Source organism: Coregonus lavaretus (genome assembly GCF_964263955.1).
Source record: "Coregonus lavaretus genome assembly, chromosome: 40".
In the NCBI taxonomy this organism is placed as follows: Eukaryota; Metazoa; Chordata; class Actinopteri; order Salmoniformes; family Salmonidae; genus Coregonus; species Coregonus lavaretus.
The window spans coordinates 13,003,833-13,021,332 of record NC_140027.1 but is presented as its reverse complement, the minus strand read 5'-3'; the positions used below and the strand labels follow the sequence as shown (position 1 = coordinate 13,021,332).

Here is a 17,500-nt window from a genome sequence, read left to right as displayed (position 1 = left end):
CAAGCTACCAATATGAGCGGAAGAGGCAAAACCGGAGGCAAGGCCAGGGCGAAGGCAAAGACCCGTTCATCCCGTGCTGGCCTCCAGTTCCCCGTGGGCCGTGTGCACAGGCTGCTGCGCAAAGGCAACTACGCCGAGCGTGTGGGCGCTGGCGCACCAGTCTACCTGGCCGCCGTACTCGAGTACCTGACTGCTGAGATCCTGGAGTTGGCCGGCAACGCTGCCCGTGACAACAAGAAGACTCGTATCATCCCCCGTCACCTGCAACTGGCCGTCCGTAACGACGAGGAGCTGAACAAACTGCTCGGCGGTGTGACCATCGCTCAGGGTGGTGTGCTGCCCAACATCCAGGCAGTCCTACTCCCCAAGAAGACCGAGAAGGCAGTCAAAGCCAAGTAAATTCGCTACTGCGACTTCAACTTGACTACTCAACCCCCAAAGGCTCTTTTAAGAGCCAACCACCTAGCTCTCCAAAAGCGCAAAGTACCTTTCTATGACCGCAATACATTGAGTGGGTGTATACACAACTATTTCGACATTCTGTGCCCACATGAGGCCTTGCATGAACAACAACACCTACTTGGCCTCATTTGCCATAGCAGGCTAGCATTAGATGATACGTGCCTATAAGCTGTCACTCTTGACTTTGGCGACTATTATTGCGCGTAAAGGGCCGGCGGCGTCCTATTGCGCGCGCACCGGGAGTTTGAGTTCTATATCGTGGAGCTCCGCCCCATAGGGGAGCTCTGCTCCTAGTGGTTTACCCTCTGCCCTAAGGCAGAAACAGCCTGAAGCAAAATTATGCACACACCTACAGCCAATAGGAGTACAGGTGTCCCTATATAAGGAACCCCGTTCCCTCAATCTGCCTCCCATTATCTTCAGCGACTGGACTAGACTGAAGAAGCCAAGAAGAGAAGACTCAGGACGAAGAAAACGCCGTCGATTTTCCAGATCATCGACGTCGTCCTACAATGAGCACACCAAGCTAATCCATAAGGTAAGCATTTAACAAAAGCTCTTTTCAGAGCTCAATGTCGCTGTTCCCCTTGGCGGCTGTCGACCCCCCCCCGACATTGTTTCGTGGGTTGAGAGGCACAGCACGCCAGGGACAGCTTCATCAATCCCCCACTATGCGCCAGCTGCGCCCTCCTTTTTTGAAGGAGTGGAAGCAGCATTGGGCATTTTTAGGGAGGATATTCCTCTTGAGGATGTGTTATCAGTGTTAGTCTCAGCTGAGGCATCATCTGAGGGCACTGACTCAGGAGATGACAGGGCTATTGGGGAAGAAATGAATATTCTATTGGAACAATTCATTACACTGACCCAGATGTTTAACACCCCTTTTCCTTCGGGAAATTGTGAGGTCATTACATCCCTGGATGATGACGCCACAGCCTCTCTGTGCCTGAATTCTCAGGTCTCATTGAGTGGGCTGCTAAACAGCGGGAGATTAAGCTGCCCCCCATTCCCTCCAACCCGGAAGTGGATATGAGGAAGGGCGGCCGTTACTCTCGCTACAGCTTGGCGTCAGACGGCGGCCTCCAGCAGCAAGGGAGCGGGCCTCGCCCCCCCCTGCAGCGCCAGAGGTGCCGGCGAGAGAGGTCATTAAAGCGTCATCCTGGCATCACCCGAAGGGCGGCCAGAAGAGACGCCGTTTATGACAGGCGAGGGGGAGAGAACGGAAGACGGCACAGCGCCTGCTGTGACCGAGCCCACTGTCCCCACCCACTCTACTGTTGAGTGTATGGAGGAGAATGTTTTTTGTTGATGTGTGTAATAAAGAGTTGGCTCTACTTGACACTGTCAAGAAAGAGCCCCTTTTCCATAATACATCCGAGAGCGTTCGACCTTCCTCGCTCTCTCTCTTACCACTATGAGTGCAGCTCAGCCCACCATGGTGCGTTGCTGAATGCACACATAAGGCAGGTATATAAAAGGTATTAAGTGTACCTTATAGGACCTCACTTTACAGACTCCTAGGAGTGCCGTAGTGAGTGTCTCACATAGCAGGCTGCAGTCTCAGCCAGATAATGGCATGATGACGCGACCGCTATCCGGGACGGCGCTCTGTCTCAGGCTAACGCCTCAGTCAGTGCAGTTCAGACCCGTGCTGCGTTCACGGAGGGCCTGATTACTACGGTTACGGGCGTAACCACGTATCGGCGCCCCCGTTTCTCTCAGAACGCGCTGATAATAACCACATTGGGGGTGGCGCACTAAGGTCTCTGTTAGTACGACCCAGACCCATGCTGCGTTCAAGAAGGGCCCGATTACCACGGTCACGAAGGTGCCCAGTGTATCGGCGCCCCCACCTTTTCCTGAACGCGCCCAGGCTCACCACACTGAGTGTAGTTCAGCCCACCAGAGGTGCAGAGCTGAACGCACACAGGAGGTGAAAGGAGGAATAATACCTAGACGCCGTCTTGGTTTATCTCAAAGAGACCTCACATTACAGACTCCAAGGAGTACTGTAGTGAGTGCCTCTCATAGCAGGCTGCAGTCTCAGTCAGGAGACATGATGACGCAGCCGCTAGTTGGGGATGGCGCACTATCGCAGACTAAGGTCTCGGTTAGTGCGATTCACACCCATGCTGCGTTCACGGAGGGCCCGATTACCACGGTGACGAAGTTTCCCAGTGTATCGGCGCCCCCACTTCTTTCTGAACGCGCTAATACTCACCACACTGAGCGTAGTTCAGCCCACCAGAGGTGCAGAGCTGAACGCACACAGGAGGTGAAGGGAGGAAAGATACCAAGACACCGTCTTGGCTTATCTCAGGATACCTCACATTCAGCAGGCAGCTGTCTCTGTCCCAATGTGACATGAAGACGCAGCCGCTAAACGGGAATGACGCCTTGCTGCAGGCTAATGCCTCAATCAGCGCAGATCAGACCCGTGCGACGTTCACGGAGAGCGGGAATACCAGGGTTACAGGTATAACCAAGGTATGGACGCCTCCGAATTATTCTGAACGTATCAATGCCCATGGCTCTGAGCGCAGCTCACCACACATTGAGTGTGTCGTTGAACAGCCGCTTAAGACCAGTAAAGAGGCATTGTGGCACCACCGTGTGGTATCAGTCAGAGATCACACCTTTCAGATTCTGTTGAGTTCTGTAAAGGATAAGTCTCATGCTAAGCGGCAGTCTCAGTCAGACAATGACATGATGACGCAATCGCTTTCCGGGAAGAGCGCTCTGTCTCAGGCCAGTACCTCAGACAGTGCAGTTCATACCCGTGCTGCGTTCACGGAGGGCAAGATTACTGGAGTTACGGTCGTAACCAACGTATCAAAGCCCCCGACTCACGCAGAACGAGCTGATGTGTCCTCTCCCTTTCAAAGGGGGCCCGCCTTGGGCTATTCCACCAACCCAGTGCTGGGGAATAGCGGCGGCGAGGGCCATAGAGGAATACAGGTCCTTCCTACTGGACGCACCACAGCTTCGTGCGCGCCCGCTTTCTCAGCATTGCTGGCAGTGGCGTCAAAGCTGTACCCTCTCACGCTGGCTAGAACAGACGTTAGAGAAGGGTTATGCCCTCCAATTCCATCGGACCCCACCCCCGTTCAAGGGAGTGGTGGAAACGGTGATGAAAACGCCAGACAAAGTAGCCGCTCTGAGATCAGAGATTACGGAACTTTTGGCGAAGGAGGCGGTCACAGTAGTTCCCCGAGAGCGAAGGAACAAGGGGCTTTACTCGCCCTATTTCCTAGTGCCAAAAAAGACGGGGGGAGTGAGGCCGATTTTGGATTTACGCATTCTCAACGAGAGCATAACCAAACGGCCCTTCCGAATGCTTACGACAAAACGCCTACTGGAATGTGTTCAGAAGGGAGATTTTTGTACAAGCATAGACCTAAAGGACGCGTACTTTCATGTGCCGATACAATCGCGCCACAGAAAGTTTCTGCGGTTCGCCTTTCAAGGGGTGGCGTACGAGTTCACGAGGATGCCGTTTGGGTACGCCCTGGCACCTCGAACGTTTTCCAAATGTGTGGAGGCGGCATTGGAACCGCTGCGTCGTCAAGGGATAAGGCTATTAGCCTACCTAGACGACCTGCTGATTCTCGCCCCGTCAGCAGAGCTGGCGTTCACACACACGACACAGACAGTGATTCATCTCACGCGTCTGGGGTTTGCTGTGAATTGGAAAAAGAGCGCACCCTGGCCCAGTCATCAGATTGTCTACCTGGGACTACAGCTAGACACTGTAATGATGAGGGCGCGAATTTCGGACCCTCGAAGGGCAGCATTGTTACTAGCCCTGAGGAAGTGTCGTCCGAATCACACAGTAACGGCGCTATCGATCATGTCACTTTTGGGTCTCATGTCGGCAGCCCACTCTGTGGTCCCGCTAGGGCTTTTGCACATGCGCAAAGCACAGCGGTGGTTCGCCCAACTAAGACTAGACCCAGTGCGTCAACGTCATCGGTTGGTGGTGGTTCCTCTCTCGATAAGAGCAGACCTGGACTATTGGCGGAACCCGTGCGTTCTCACGCACGGCGTCCCGATGGGCAAGGTGTCATCCTACATTCCAGTGTTTACAGATGCCTCTCTGACTGGATGGGGAGGGACATGTCAGTCTCAAGCGATAGGAGGTGCATGGCCTCAATCAGGTCGTCACATCAACCTCCTAGAGTTGGAAACGGTGCGACTGGTCTTGACCCACTTCGCGTCTACCCTTCGGGGTCGCGATGTGTTGGTCTGGTCAGACAACCGAACCACAGTGGCTCACATAAACCGCCAGGGAGGGGTCAGGTCTCCTGCCCTTCATCGGGCGGCAGTGGAATTGTGGCTGTGGGCTCACAAGCACCTTCGCTCGTTGAGAGCAGCACACATTCCGGGCTACTTGAACGTAGGGGCAGACCTCATGTCAAGAGGGGGTCCTCGAGACGACGAGTGGTGTCTGCACCCGGACATTGTTCTACAGATTTGGGAACAATTCGGGAGAGCCGAGGTGGACCTGTTCGCGTCACGTGTGAATGCGCAGTGTCCCCTATGGTTCTCTCTGAGAAACCAGGACGAACCGCCATTGGGAAGAGACGCATTCGCGCACTACCCGTGGCCGAAAGTTCTCCTGTATGCATTCCCTCCGCTGTCTTGCATTCTCCCACTGCTAGCCAGGGTGAGGTCAGAGGAGCTGTCAGTGATACTGATAGCGCCCGATCGCCCGGGGGCTCCGTGGTTTGCAGAGATGAGTCAGATGTTGATTGCGCCACCCTGGCCAATTCCACATCGACGAGACGCGTTGACTCAGGCGGGAGGCTCGATAGGGCAATGGCCCATAATCGGCCAACCACTGAAGGCTTGGTTCCTGAATGGGACAGGTTAAAGCGCCGTGGGTTGTCTGATGCAGTGATCAGAACAATACAGGGCGCAAGAGCCGGTTCCACTTCTAGGGTGTATACCAGCAGATGGAACGTTTTCTCACGATGGTGTGATACACAGGACGTGGACCCCATGAGCTGTCAGGTAGAGAGTGTGCTCTCATTCCTACAGTCTATGTTTGATAAGCAGAAATCGCCCTCCACTATTCGAGTGTTTGCAGCGGCAATTTCAGCTGGTCATGAAGGTTTTAACGGAAAAAGTGTTTTCAGTCACCCATTAGTGAAACGTTTCCCATTGGGAACGCAACGGCTTAGGCCAAGGCCTAGAGCTACGCTGCCCAAGTGGGATTTGGCATTGGTTCTCGAAGCGCTATGTAAGTCGCCGTTCGAGCCATTGAATCAAATACCCCTCAAGATGCTGTCTATCAAGACGGCGCTGTTGCTCGCCTTGACTACTGCTAAACGAGTCAGCGATTTGTGTGCACTGTCGACGAGACCCGACTGCCTTGCCATTAATGGCGATCTGAGCAGAGCGGTGTTACGTCCTAACCCGGCATTTGTGCCGAAGGTTATTAACAGTGCATATAGATCGCAGATCGTGGAATTGTGGGCTTTTCATCCCCCTCCCCATGGGGAGAGGAGTGAGGAAAAGCTTCACTGTCTGTGCCCAGTACGCGCTTTGGCGTGTTACGTTAGGCGCACAGCGGCGGTTAGGTCATCGCCTCAGCTGTTTGTGTGTCACGGTGCGGCTGCATTGGGTAGACCACTCTCAAAACAGCGTTTGTCTCATTGGCTTTGTGAAGGCATTGAGACGGCGTACGAGGCGGCGGGGCAACAACCGCCTCAGGGTATTAGAGCGCACTCCACTCGTGGAGTAGCAGCTTCTACTGCTCTTTTCAGAGGAACAGAGGTAGAGGATATTTGTAGAGCAGCGTCATGGTCGACACCGTCTCCTTTTATCCGTTTCTATCTGTTGGATATGTCTTCTAACTCTTTGGCTCGGTCTGTACTCAGCGTGGCTGAAGGGAGATCATGAGCAGAATAGAGAAAGAAAGCAGGATTGTGAATAAGTTCATAAGTCCGCTTTTATTAGAAGTAACATATTATGGACATGTTTTCTAACTCTTTTGTTCGATCGAATTTCAGCAGAGCTGAAAGGCGTTCTTGAGCTAGAAAAAGAGGACAGAGCAGGACCTTGGACAGGTTCCAATCAGGTCCGCTCTGGTTAGGAAGACTTATGTCAAGGATAAGCCTTTTAAACTCCAATCTCGATTGCACTCAGCACAGCTGAAGGGGAATCTTGAGGTAGAGGAGGGAGAAGCAGGATGATAGACTGGTCTCTATCAGGTCCGCTTTGGGTGAAGAGCATATTCTGTGGCATGTCTCCTGGCTGACAGTGTCAGCATATAGAAACATGTATTAAGTGGACAGAATGTGGGGTCATCTATCTGAGGTTCAGTTTAGTATGACTGGTATATTTTGTCCCTGCCTACTAATCTCTGGGTTCCATTGAGTGAGTAAGGCGGGCTATTGGACACATAATGTAGAGTGACATTTTATGTCATTCCATTAGTGGATAATAGTGTTGTCATAGAATATTGAGGCACGGCTATCTGCTAGTCAGATTAGCACGGCGTCTATTCTATTGATCTGCCCAATAGCCATTGACATTGTCATTGAGCTAGATGGGGCGGGTCTATAACCGATGACGCGGTATATTGTGACGCCCTATGGGTTCTATATCGTGGAGCTCCGCCCCATAGGGGAGCTATGCTCCTAGTGGTTTACCCTCTGCCCTAAGGCAGATGCAGCCTGAAGCAAAATTATGCACACACCTACAGCCAATAGGAGTACAGGTGTCCCTATATAAGGAACCCCGTTCCCTCAATCTGCCTCCCATTATCTTCAGCGACTGGACTAGAATTGAAGAAGCCATAGAAGACTCAGGAAGATCTCGTCGTTGATATCCAGCCATCAACGTCTTCCTACAATGAGCACACCTAGCTTATCCAAGGTAAGCATTTAACAAAAGCTCTTTTCAGAGCTCAATGTCGCTGTTCCCCTTGGCGGCTGTCGACCCCCCCCGACACTGTTTCGTGGGTTGAGAGGCACAGCACGCCAGGGACAGCTTCATCAATCCCCCACTATGCGCCAGCTGCGCCCTCCTTTTTTGAAGGAGTGGAAGCAGCATTGGGCATTTTTAGGGAGGATATTCCTCTTGAGGATGTGCTATCAGTGTTAGTCTCAGCTGAGGCATCATCTGAGGGCACTGACTCAGGAGATGACAGGGCTATTGGGGAAGAAATGAATATTCTATTGGAACAATTCATTACACTGACCCAGATGTTTAACACCCCTTTTCCTTCGGGAAATTGTGAGGTCATTACATCCCTGGATGATGACGCCACAGCCTCTCTGTGCCTGAATTCTCAGGTCTCATTGAGTGGGCTGCTAAACAGCGGGAGATTAAGCTGCCCCCCATTCCCTCCAACCCGGAAGTGGATATGAGGAAGGGCGGCCGTTACTCTCGCTACAGCTTGGCGTCAGACGGCGGCCTCCAGCAGCAAGGGAGCGGGCCTCGCCCCCCCCCTGCAGCGCCAGAGGTGCCGGCGAGAGAGGTCATTAAAGCGTCATCCTGGCATCACCCGAAGGGCGGCCAGAAGAGACGCCGTTTATGACAGGCGAGGGGGAGAGAACGGAAGACGGCACAGCGCCTGCTGTGACCGAGCCCACTGTCCCCCCCCACTCTACCGTTGAGTGTATGGAGGAGAATGTTTTTTGTTGATGTGTGTAATAAAGAGTTGGCTCTACTTGACACTGTCAAGAAAGAGCCCCCTTTTCCATAATACATCCGAGAGCGTTCGACCTTCCTCACTCTCGCTCTCTCTCTTACCACTATGAGTGCAGCTCAGCCCACCATGGTGCGTTGCTGAATGCACACATAAGGCAGGTATATAAAAGGTATTAAGTGTACCTTATAGGACCTCACTTTACAGACTCCTAGGAGTGCCGTAGTGAGTGTCTCACATAGCAGGCTGCAGTCTCAGCCAGATAATGGCATGATGACGCGACCGCTATCCGGGACGGCGCTCTGTCTCAGGCTAACGCCTCAGTCAGTGCAGTTCAGACCCGTGCTGCGTTCACGGAGGGCCTGATTACTACGGTTACGGGCGTAACCACGTATCGGCGCCCCCGTTTCTCTCAGAACGCGCTGATAATAACCACATTGGGGGTGGCGCACTATCACAGACTAAGGTCTCTGTTAGTACGACCCAGACCCATGCTGCGTTCAAGAAGGGCCCGATTACCACGGTCACGAAGGTGCCCAGTGTATCGGCGCCCCCACCTTTTCCTGAACGCGCCCAGGCTCACCACACTGAGTGTAGTTCAGCCCACCAGGGGTGCAGAGCTGAACGCACACAGGAGGTGAAAGGAGGAATAATACCTAGACGCCGTCTTGGTTTATCTCAAAGAGAACTCACATTACAGACTCCAAGGAGTACTGTAGTGAGTGCCTCTCATAGCAGGCTGCAGTCTCAGTCAGGAGACATGATGACGCAGCCGCTAGTTGGGGATGGCGCACTATCGCAGACTAAGGTCTCGGTTAGTGCGATTCAGACCCATGCTGCGTTCACGGAGGGCCCGATTACCACGGTGACGAAGTTTCCCAGTGTATCGACGCCCCCACTTATTTCTGAACGCGCTAATACTCACCACACTGAGCGTAGTTCAGCCCACCAGAGGTGCAGAGCTGAACGCACACAGGAGGTGAAGGGAGGAAAGATACCAAGACACCGTCTTGGCTTATCTCAGGATACCTCACATTCAGCAGGCAGCTGTCTCTGTCCCAATGTGACATGAAGACGCAGCCGCTAGCCGGGAATGACGCCTTGCTGCAGGCTAATGCCTCAGTCAGCGCAGATCAGACCCGTGCGACGTTCACGGAGAGCGGGAATACCAGGGTTACAGGTATAACCAAGGTATGGACGCCTCCGAATTATTCTGAACGTGTCAATGCCCATGGCTATGAGCGCAGCTCACCACATATTGAGTGTGTCGTTGAACAGTCGCCTAAGACCAGTAAAGAGGCATTGTGGCACCACCGTGTGGTGTCAGTCAGAGATCACACCTTTCAGATTCTATTGAATTCTGTAAAGGATGAGTCTCATGTTAAGCGGCAGTCTCAGTCAGACAATGACATGATGACGCAATCGCTTTCCGGGCAGAGCGCTCTGTCTCAGGCCAGTACCTCAGACAGCGCAGTTCAGACCCGTGCTGCGTTCCTGGAGGGCAAGATTACTGGAGTTACGGTCGTAACCAACGTATCAAAGCCCCCGACTCACCCAGAACGAGCTGACGTATCCTCTCCCTTTCAAGGGGGGCCCGACTTGGGCTATTCCACCAACCCAGTGCTGGGGAATAGCGGCGGCGAGGGCCATAGAGGAATACAGGTCCTTCCTACTGGACGCACCACAGCTTCGTGCGCACCCGCTGTCTCTGCATTGCTGGCAGTGGCGTCGAAGCTGTACCCTCTCACGCTGGCTAGAACAGACGTTAGAGAAGGGTTATGCCCTCCAATTCCATCGGACCCCACCCCCGTTCAAGGGAGTGGTGGAAACGGTGATGAAAACGCCAGACAAAGTAGCCGCTCTGAGATCAGAGATTACGGAACTTTTGGCGAAGGAGGCGGTCACAGTAGTTCCCCGAGAGCAAAGGAACAAGGGGCTTTACTCGCCCTATTTCCTAGTGCCAAAAAAGACGGGGGGAGTGAGGCCGATTTTGGATTTACGCATTCTCAACGAGAGCATAACCAAACGGCCCTTCCGAATGCTGACGACAAAACGCCTACTGGAATGTGTTCAGAAGGGAGATTTTTGTACAAGCATAGACCTAAAGGACGCGTACTTTCATGTGCCGATACAATCGCGCCACAGAAAGTTTCTGCGGTTCGCCTTTCAAGGGGTGGCGTACGAGTTCACGAGGATGCCGTTTGGGTACGCCCTGGCACCTCGAACGTTTTCCAAATGTGTGGAGGCGGCATTGGAACCGCTGCGTCGTCAAGGGATAAGGCTATTAGCCTACCTAGACGACCTGCTGATTCTCGCCCCGTCAGCAGAGCTGGCGTTCACACACACGACACAGACAGTGATTCATCTCACGCGTCTGGGGTTTGCTGTGAATTGGAAAAAGAGCGCACCCTGGCCCAGTCATCAGATTGTCTACCTGGGACTACAGCTAGACACTGTAATGATGAGGGCGCGAATTTCGGACCCTCGAAGGGCAGCATTGTTACTAGCCCTGAGGAAGTGTCGTCCGAATCACACAGTAACGGCGCTATCGATCAGGTCACTTTTGGGTCTCATGTCGGCAGCCCACTCTGTGGTCCCGCTAGGGCTTCTGCACATGCGCAAAGCACAGCGGTGGTTCGCCCAACTAAGACTAGACCCAGTGCGTCAACGTCATCGGTTGGTGGTGGTTCCTCTCTCGCTAAGAGCAGACCTGGACTATTGGCGGAACCCGTGCGTTCTCACGCACGGAGTCCCGATGGGCAAGGTGTCATCCTACATTCCAGTGTTTACAGATGCCTCTCTGACTGGATGGGGAGGGACATGTCAGTCTCAAGCGATAGGAGGTGCATGGCCTCAATCAGGTCGTCACATCAACCTCCTAGAGTTGGAAACGGTGCGACTGGTCTTGACCCACTTCGCGTCTACCCTTCGGGGTCGCGATGTGTTGGTCTGGTCAGACAACCGAACCACAGTAGCTCACATAAACCGCCAGGGAGGGGTCAGGTCTCCTGCCCTTCATCGGGCGGCAGTGGAATTGTGGCTGTGGGCTCACAAGCACCTTCGCTCGTTGAGAGCAGCACACATTCCGGGCTACTTGAACGTAGGGGCAGACCTCATGTCAAGAGGGGGTCCTCGAGACGACGAGTGGTGTCTGCACCCGGACATTGTTCTACAGATTTGGGAACAATTCGGGAGAGCCGAGGTGGACCTGTTCGCGTCACGTGTGAACGCGCAGTGTCCCCTATGGTTCTCTCTGAGAAACCAGGACGAACCGCCATTGGGAAGAGACGCATTCGCGCACTACCTGTGGCCGAAAGTTCTCCTGTATGCATTCCCTCCGCTGTCTTGCATTCTCCCACTGCTAGCCAGGGTGAGGTCAGAGGAGCTGTCAGTGATACTGATAGCGCCCGATCGCCCGGGGGCTCCGTGGTTTGCAGAGATGAGTCAGATGTTGATTGCGCCACCCTGGCCAATTCCACATCAACGAGACGCGTTGACTCAGGCGGGAGGCTCGATAGGGCAATGGCCCATAATCGGCCAACCACTGAAGGCTTGGTTCCTGAATGGGACAGGTTAAAGCGCCGTGGGTTGTCTGATGCAGTGATCAGAACAATACAGGGCGCAAGAGCCGGTTCCACTTCTAGGGTGTATACCAGCAGATGGAACGTTTTCTCACGATGGTGTGATACACAGGACGTGGACCCCATGAGCTGTCAGGTAGAGAGTGTGCTCTCATTCCTACAGTCTATGTTTGATAAGCAGAAATCGCCCTCCACTATTCGAGTGTTTGCAGCGGCAATTTCAGCTGGTCATGAAGGTTTTAACGGAAAAAGTGTTTTCAGTCACCCTTTAGTGAAACGTTTCCTATTGGGAACGCAACGGCTTAGGCCAAGACCTAGAGCTACGCTGCCCAAGTGGGATTTGGCATTGGTTCTCGAAGCGCTATGTAAGTCGCCGTTCGAGCCATTGAATCAAATACCCCTCAAGATGCTGTCTATCAAGACGGCGCTGTTGCTCACCTTGACTACTGCTAAACGAGTCAGCGATTTGTGTGCACTGTCGACGAGACCCGACTGCCTTGCCATTAATGGCGATTTGAGCAGAGCGGTGTTACGTCCTAACCCGGCATTTGTGCCGAAGGTTATTAACAGTGCATATAGATCGCAGATCGTGGAATTGTGGGCTTTTCATCCCCCTCCCCATGGGGAGAGGAGTGAGGAAAAGCTTCACTGTCTGTGCCCAGTACGCGCTTTGGCGTGTTACGTTAGGCGCACAGCGGCGGTTAGGTCATCGCCTCAGCTGTTTGTGTGTCACGGTGCGGCTGCATTGGGTAGACCACTTTCAAAACAGCGTTTGTCTCATTGGCTTTGTGAAGGCATTGAGACGGCGTACGAGGCGGCGGGGCAACAACCGCCTCAGGGTATTAGAGCGCACTCCACTCGTGGAGTAGCAGCTTCTACTGCTCTTTTCAGAGGAACAGAGGTAGAGGATATTTGTAGAGCAGCGTCATGGTCGACACCGTCTCCTTTTATCCGTTTCTATCTGTTGGATATGTCTTCTAACTCTTTGGCTCGGTCTGTACTCAGCGTGGCTGAAGGGAGATCATGAGCAGAATAGAGAAAGAAAGCAGGATTGTGAATAAGTTCATAAGTCCGCTTTTATTAGAAGTAACATATTATGGACACGTTTTCTAACTCTTTTGTTCGATCGAATTTCAGCAGAGCTGAAAGGCGTTCTTGAGCTAGAAAAGGAGGACAGAGCAGGACCTTGGACAGGTTCCAATCAGGTCCGCTCTGGTTAGGAAGACTTATGTCAAGAATAAGCCTTTTAAACTCCAATCTCGATTGCACTCAGCACAGCTGAAGGGGAATCTTGAGGTAGAGGAGGGAGAAGCAGGATGATAGACTGGTCTCTATCAGGTCCGCTTCGGATGAAGAGCATATTCTGTGGCATGTCTCCTGGCTGACAGTGTCAGCATATAGAAACATGTATTGAGTGGACAGAATGTGAGGTCATCTATCTGAGGTTCAGTTTAGTATGACTGGTATATTTTGTTCCATAGAATATTGAGGCACGGCTATCTGCTAGTCAGATTAGCACGGCGTCTATTCTATTGATCTGCCCAATAGCCATTGACATTGTCATTGAGCTAGATGGGGCGGGTCTATAACCGATGACGCGGTATATTGTGACGCCCTGATGGGTTTTTAGTCGCAGTACTGCGGGAATTGGTTGCAGCCATTGCTGGGCTTGACCTTTTCATTTTTTAATGGGAAGTGTTAGGCTCGGCAGGGAGTACATTTTGGAGCGTTTCGCTCCGCCTTAAACCACTAGGAGCATAGCTCCCCTATGGGGCGGAGCTCCACGATATAGAACGATTAGTTACCGGAGTGTAACTCCAGTTCTATGAGTGGAGCGGAGCCCCATAGGACTTAAGGCCCTACCGACCCTCTCTAGTCTCGCTGAAGATAATATCTCGGGAGGCAGATTGAGGGAACGGGGTTCCTTATATAGGGACACCTGTACTCCTATTGGCTGTAGGTGTGTGCATAATTTTGCTTCAGGCTGCATCTGCCTTAGGGCAGAGGGTAAACCACTAGGAGCATAGCTCCCCTATGGGGCTCCGCTCCACTCATAGAACTGGAGTTACACTCCGGTAACTAATCGTTTTTTAGTCGCAGTACTGCGGGAATTGGTTGCAGCCATTGCTGGGCTTGACCTTTTTTCATTTTTTAATGAGAAGTGTTAGGCTCGGCAGGGAGTACATTTTGGAGCGTTTCGCTCCGCCTTAAACCACTAGGAGCAGAGCTCCCCTATGGGGCGGAGCTCCACGATATAGAACGACTAGTTACCGGAGTGTAACTCCAGTTCTATGAGTGGAGCGGAGCCCCATAGGACTTAAGGCCCTACCGACCCTCTCTAGTCTCGCTGAAGATAATATCTCGGGAGGCAGATTGAGGGAACGGGGTTCCTTATATAGGGACACCTGTACTCCTATTGGCTGTAGGTGTGTGCATAATTTTGCTTCAGGCTGTTTCTGCCTTAGGGCAGAGGGTAAACCACTAGGAGCAGAGCTCCCCTATGGGGCTCCGCTCCACTCATAGAACTGGAGTTACACTCCGGTAACTAGTCGTTTTGGAGAGGCCGGGCCTCCCGTCCAATGGCCAACGGAGGAGGCCTGCGAAACGGGCCAATCGGGGTGGTGGGGAGATGGTGTCCAATCAGCAGGCGCCACTGCCGGCTTTATAAACTTCACATAGGCATTTCGAGGCTATACTCCCGACTGTCAGAGCAGCGCCATGGCCAGAACCAAGCAAACCGCTCGCAAATCCACCGGTGGCAAAGCCCCCAGGAAGCAGCTCGCCACTAAGGCTGCTCGCAAGAGTGCCCCGGCCACCGGCGGTGTGAAGAAGCCTCACCGTTACAGGCCCGGCACCGTGGCTCTGAGAGAGATCCGTCGTTACCAGAAGTCCACTGAGCTACTCATCCGCAAGCTGCCCTTCCAGCGCCTGGTGCGAGAAATCGCCCAGGACTTCAAGACCGACCTGCGCTTCCAGAGCTCCGCCGTGATGGCCCTACAGGAGGCTAGCGAGGCTTACCTGGTCGGCCTGTTCGAGGACACCAACCTGTGCGCCATCCACGCCAAGCGGGTGACCATCATGCCCAAGGACATCCAGCTGGCCCGCCGTATTCGCGGAGAGCGCGCATAAATGAGGATGACCTGAACTCGAATATCCCCCAAAGGCTCTTTTAAGAGCCACCTCCATATTTCCATCAAAAAGGCACAATTGTTCCATGTATACACGCACCTCTACATTAGCCACCATGTATGTTGTTCACTAACACGTCTAAAAGCTACGTATTGCACCTTTTTAGTTGCCTGAAGTCTAGCTTCAATGTTTGTGTGTGTGTATATACACAACCATCTGGCATCATCCACTTCCTTTGAACTATATAGTAACACAGTAAAATGCTTTACAAAGGAGGGGAAAAAGAAACGAGTGATAATATAGGCCGAATAGTAACAAGAATTGTGTTCAGATGAATAATTGACACTATTAGTTGTGTGTAATAATAGCCTTGCATGCAGTCCAGAAAAAACATTGCATGCCAACTTACTTTGAAAGTCCCATGTTGCAGTGCTGCTGAGAGACTCATGCAGAGGCCCAAACTTTACAATGGAGCACGGAGGCCATCTTGTGGTTAAATGTGGGTACTGCACCTCATGGTGAGTCCCTTTCAGCATTTGCTCTTTAGGCCAGCGTTTCCCAAACGCGGTCCTGGGGTCCACAAGGGGTGCGCGTTTTGCGTTTTGCCCTAGCACTCCACAACTGATTCTAATACTCCCAGCTTGATGATGATGAGTTGATTATTTGAATCAGCTGTGTAGTGCTAGGGCAAAAACTCCCAAAATGTGGCCCGAGTTTGGGAAACCCTGCTTTAGGCTAATACTAGCCTATTAGGATGACTTGGTTCGATCGCTTTAATGGCAACTGCTGAACTCTGGTTTCACTAATTACTTGTCCCAGGTCACCATTATGAATCCAATAGCAAAACAAATGTTTCAAAATAGCTCAATAGTGAAAAAAGGCCAGGAAATGATGGGTTCTCAGCAATATTTCACCAACAACCAATCACTATTCACGCATAGACATTAGGATCATCAACAAATATTCCTAAGTCATACTACAAAAGGGTTGTAACGAAATGGATTTGTCTGTTCAATGCAAGTTCAACGTCAAAGAAAAAGTGCATCACCACAACAAACGTGTCTTTAGATACACTGTAAAAAATGACTTTGTGGAATGTACTCAAGCTATTACAGTCAACAAAAGCACACGTCATATTGTTGAGTAGATCTTTTTGCTTGTTTTTATGAGTAGATAAGCTTGAGTAAGTTGAGTTGATGTGGTCCAATACATTGAGTAAAGATGATAGAGACGTAAAAAGGATTATATTACGTTGATTCGACTCAAATAGACATTGTGTTATTTTACCTGAATGATTCATCCTATTATGTATTTAGACCAACTTACTTTGGATTCACTCAATCACATCCCTTAAGAGAAAAGGTATCCGGACACCGGGAATCCATTTATTTAAACATCAACGGTTTGCAAAACATCTGTTATTATGAGTTGACAAATTACGTAATTGCAATCAACACTGCAGGTAAATCATGATTGCTGCAGGTAGGCAACACCGTAGAAATAGGAACTACAACACTAACAACAAGTGACATTTACTCCTGATGTACTGACTGACCTGTTGCAACCTCTACAACCACTGTGCTTATTATTTGACCCTGCTGGTCATCTATGAACGTTTGAACATCTTGGAGAAAAATGTGTGAAACCACTGCCTATATGAGGAGCTGTCGTTGTTTGTTTTATTACCACATACTTATGGAAATTGCACCGGTTGAGAGATGATGGCTCTCTTGTGCCTACGGTGAAGGGTACTTCTGATCCAGCAGGTGGTGCTAAGATCCCTCCCTATATGACTTGAATGATGAGTTGATTTATTCCTTATAGCTCCTAATGATTTTAAGGCCAGTGTTGGCAAACATTACTTGTGCTCCAGCAGGTGGCCATGACATCCCTCCCTATATGACTTGACTGACCAGTTAGTTGATGGACTCCTTATAGCTCCTAAATTTAATGATTTTAAGGCCAGTGTTGGCAAACATGACTTCTGCTCCAGCAGGTGGCCATGAAATCCCCCCCTATATGACTTGACTGACCAGGTAGTTGATGGACTCCTTATAGCTCTTAATGATCTCAAGTGTCTGTGTTTTTATGTGGTTAGGAGTTTTGCTCACTGCGTGTCCCCCTTCCATTTCAGTGTTTCCCAACTCCAGCGGTAGAGTAGGCTACCCCCAACAGGACCCATTTTTCTTGTAGGCCTGGACAGCCACAGCTGATTGAACAACCTGTCACCTAAATTACCAAGTCCTCAATGAGTAGAATCAGGTGCAACAACAACAACAACAACAACAACAACAACAACAATATGAGGAGAGGGACACAGTGTACTAGCTGATCTCCCAGTTGTCACAGTTTGGCCTTGTGTTCCACATAGCCTATATCAGTATTTGAGTATGTTTCCCGCGCACTTTAGTTGCTTTCACGTCATCTTTGAAATCGCTCCTCCCTAGTCCCCTAGAACGAGCGCCCTCCCCTTTGCAACGCCTCCGAACATATAACAGAGGCGCGCTTTCTGTGCCGCCGGCCTCAATCAGGTCGACCAAACGCAGATAATAGCGCACCGCGCACCGGCGCTGAAATCATTCATTCACTTGAACTCAACTAGCGAACACACCATGTCCGGAAGAGGCAAAGGCGGCAAGGGACTCGGAAAAGGAGGCGCCAAGCGTCACCG

General features: G+C 51.6%; 2 protein-coding genes across 2 annotated transcripts in view; both read left to right on the top strand.

The window, feature by feature from the left end:
- Positions 1-12: 12 nt before the first annotated feature.
- On the top strand, positions 13-399 carry LOC311113394 (histone H2A; the record flags this gene model as incomplete). The annotated part of the gene is made up of 1 exon (XM_084156605.1): positions 13-399. The coding sequence occupies one exon, from the start codon at positions 13-15 to the stop codon at positions 397-399; it is 387 nt and encodes a 128-aa protein (XP_084012731.1).
- Positions 400-17,441: 17,042 nt separating this feature from the next.
- Positions 17,442-17,500, top strand: part of LOC311113787 (histone H4) — a gene marked incomplete at both ends in the record, with an annotated part of 312 nt that continues 253 nt past the window's right edge. Inside the window, one exon of the mRNA XM_084157098.1 lies at positions 17,442-17,500. This exon is cut by the window's right edge and continues 253 nt beyond it. Within this exon, the coding sequence (XP_084013224.1) occupies positions 17,442-17,500 (59 nt within the window).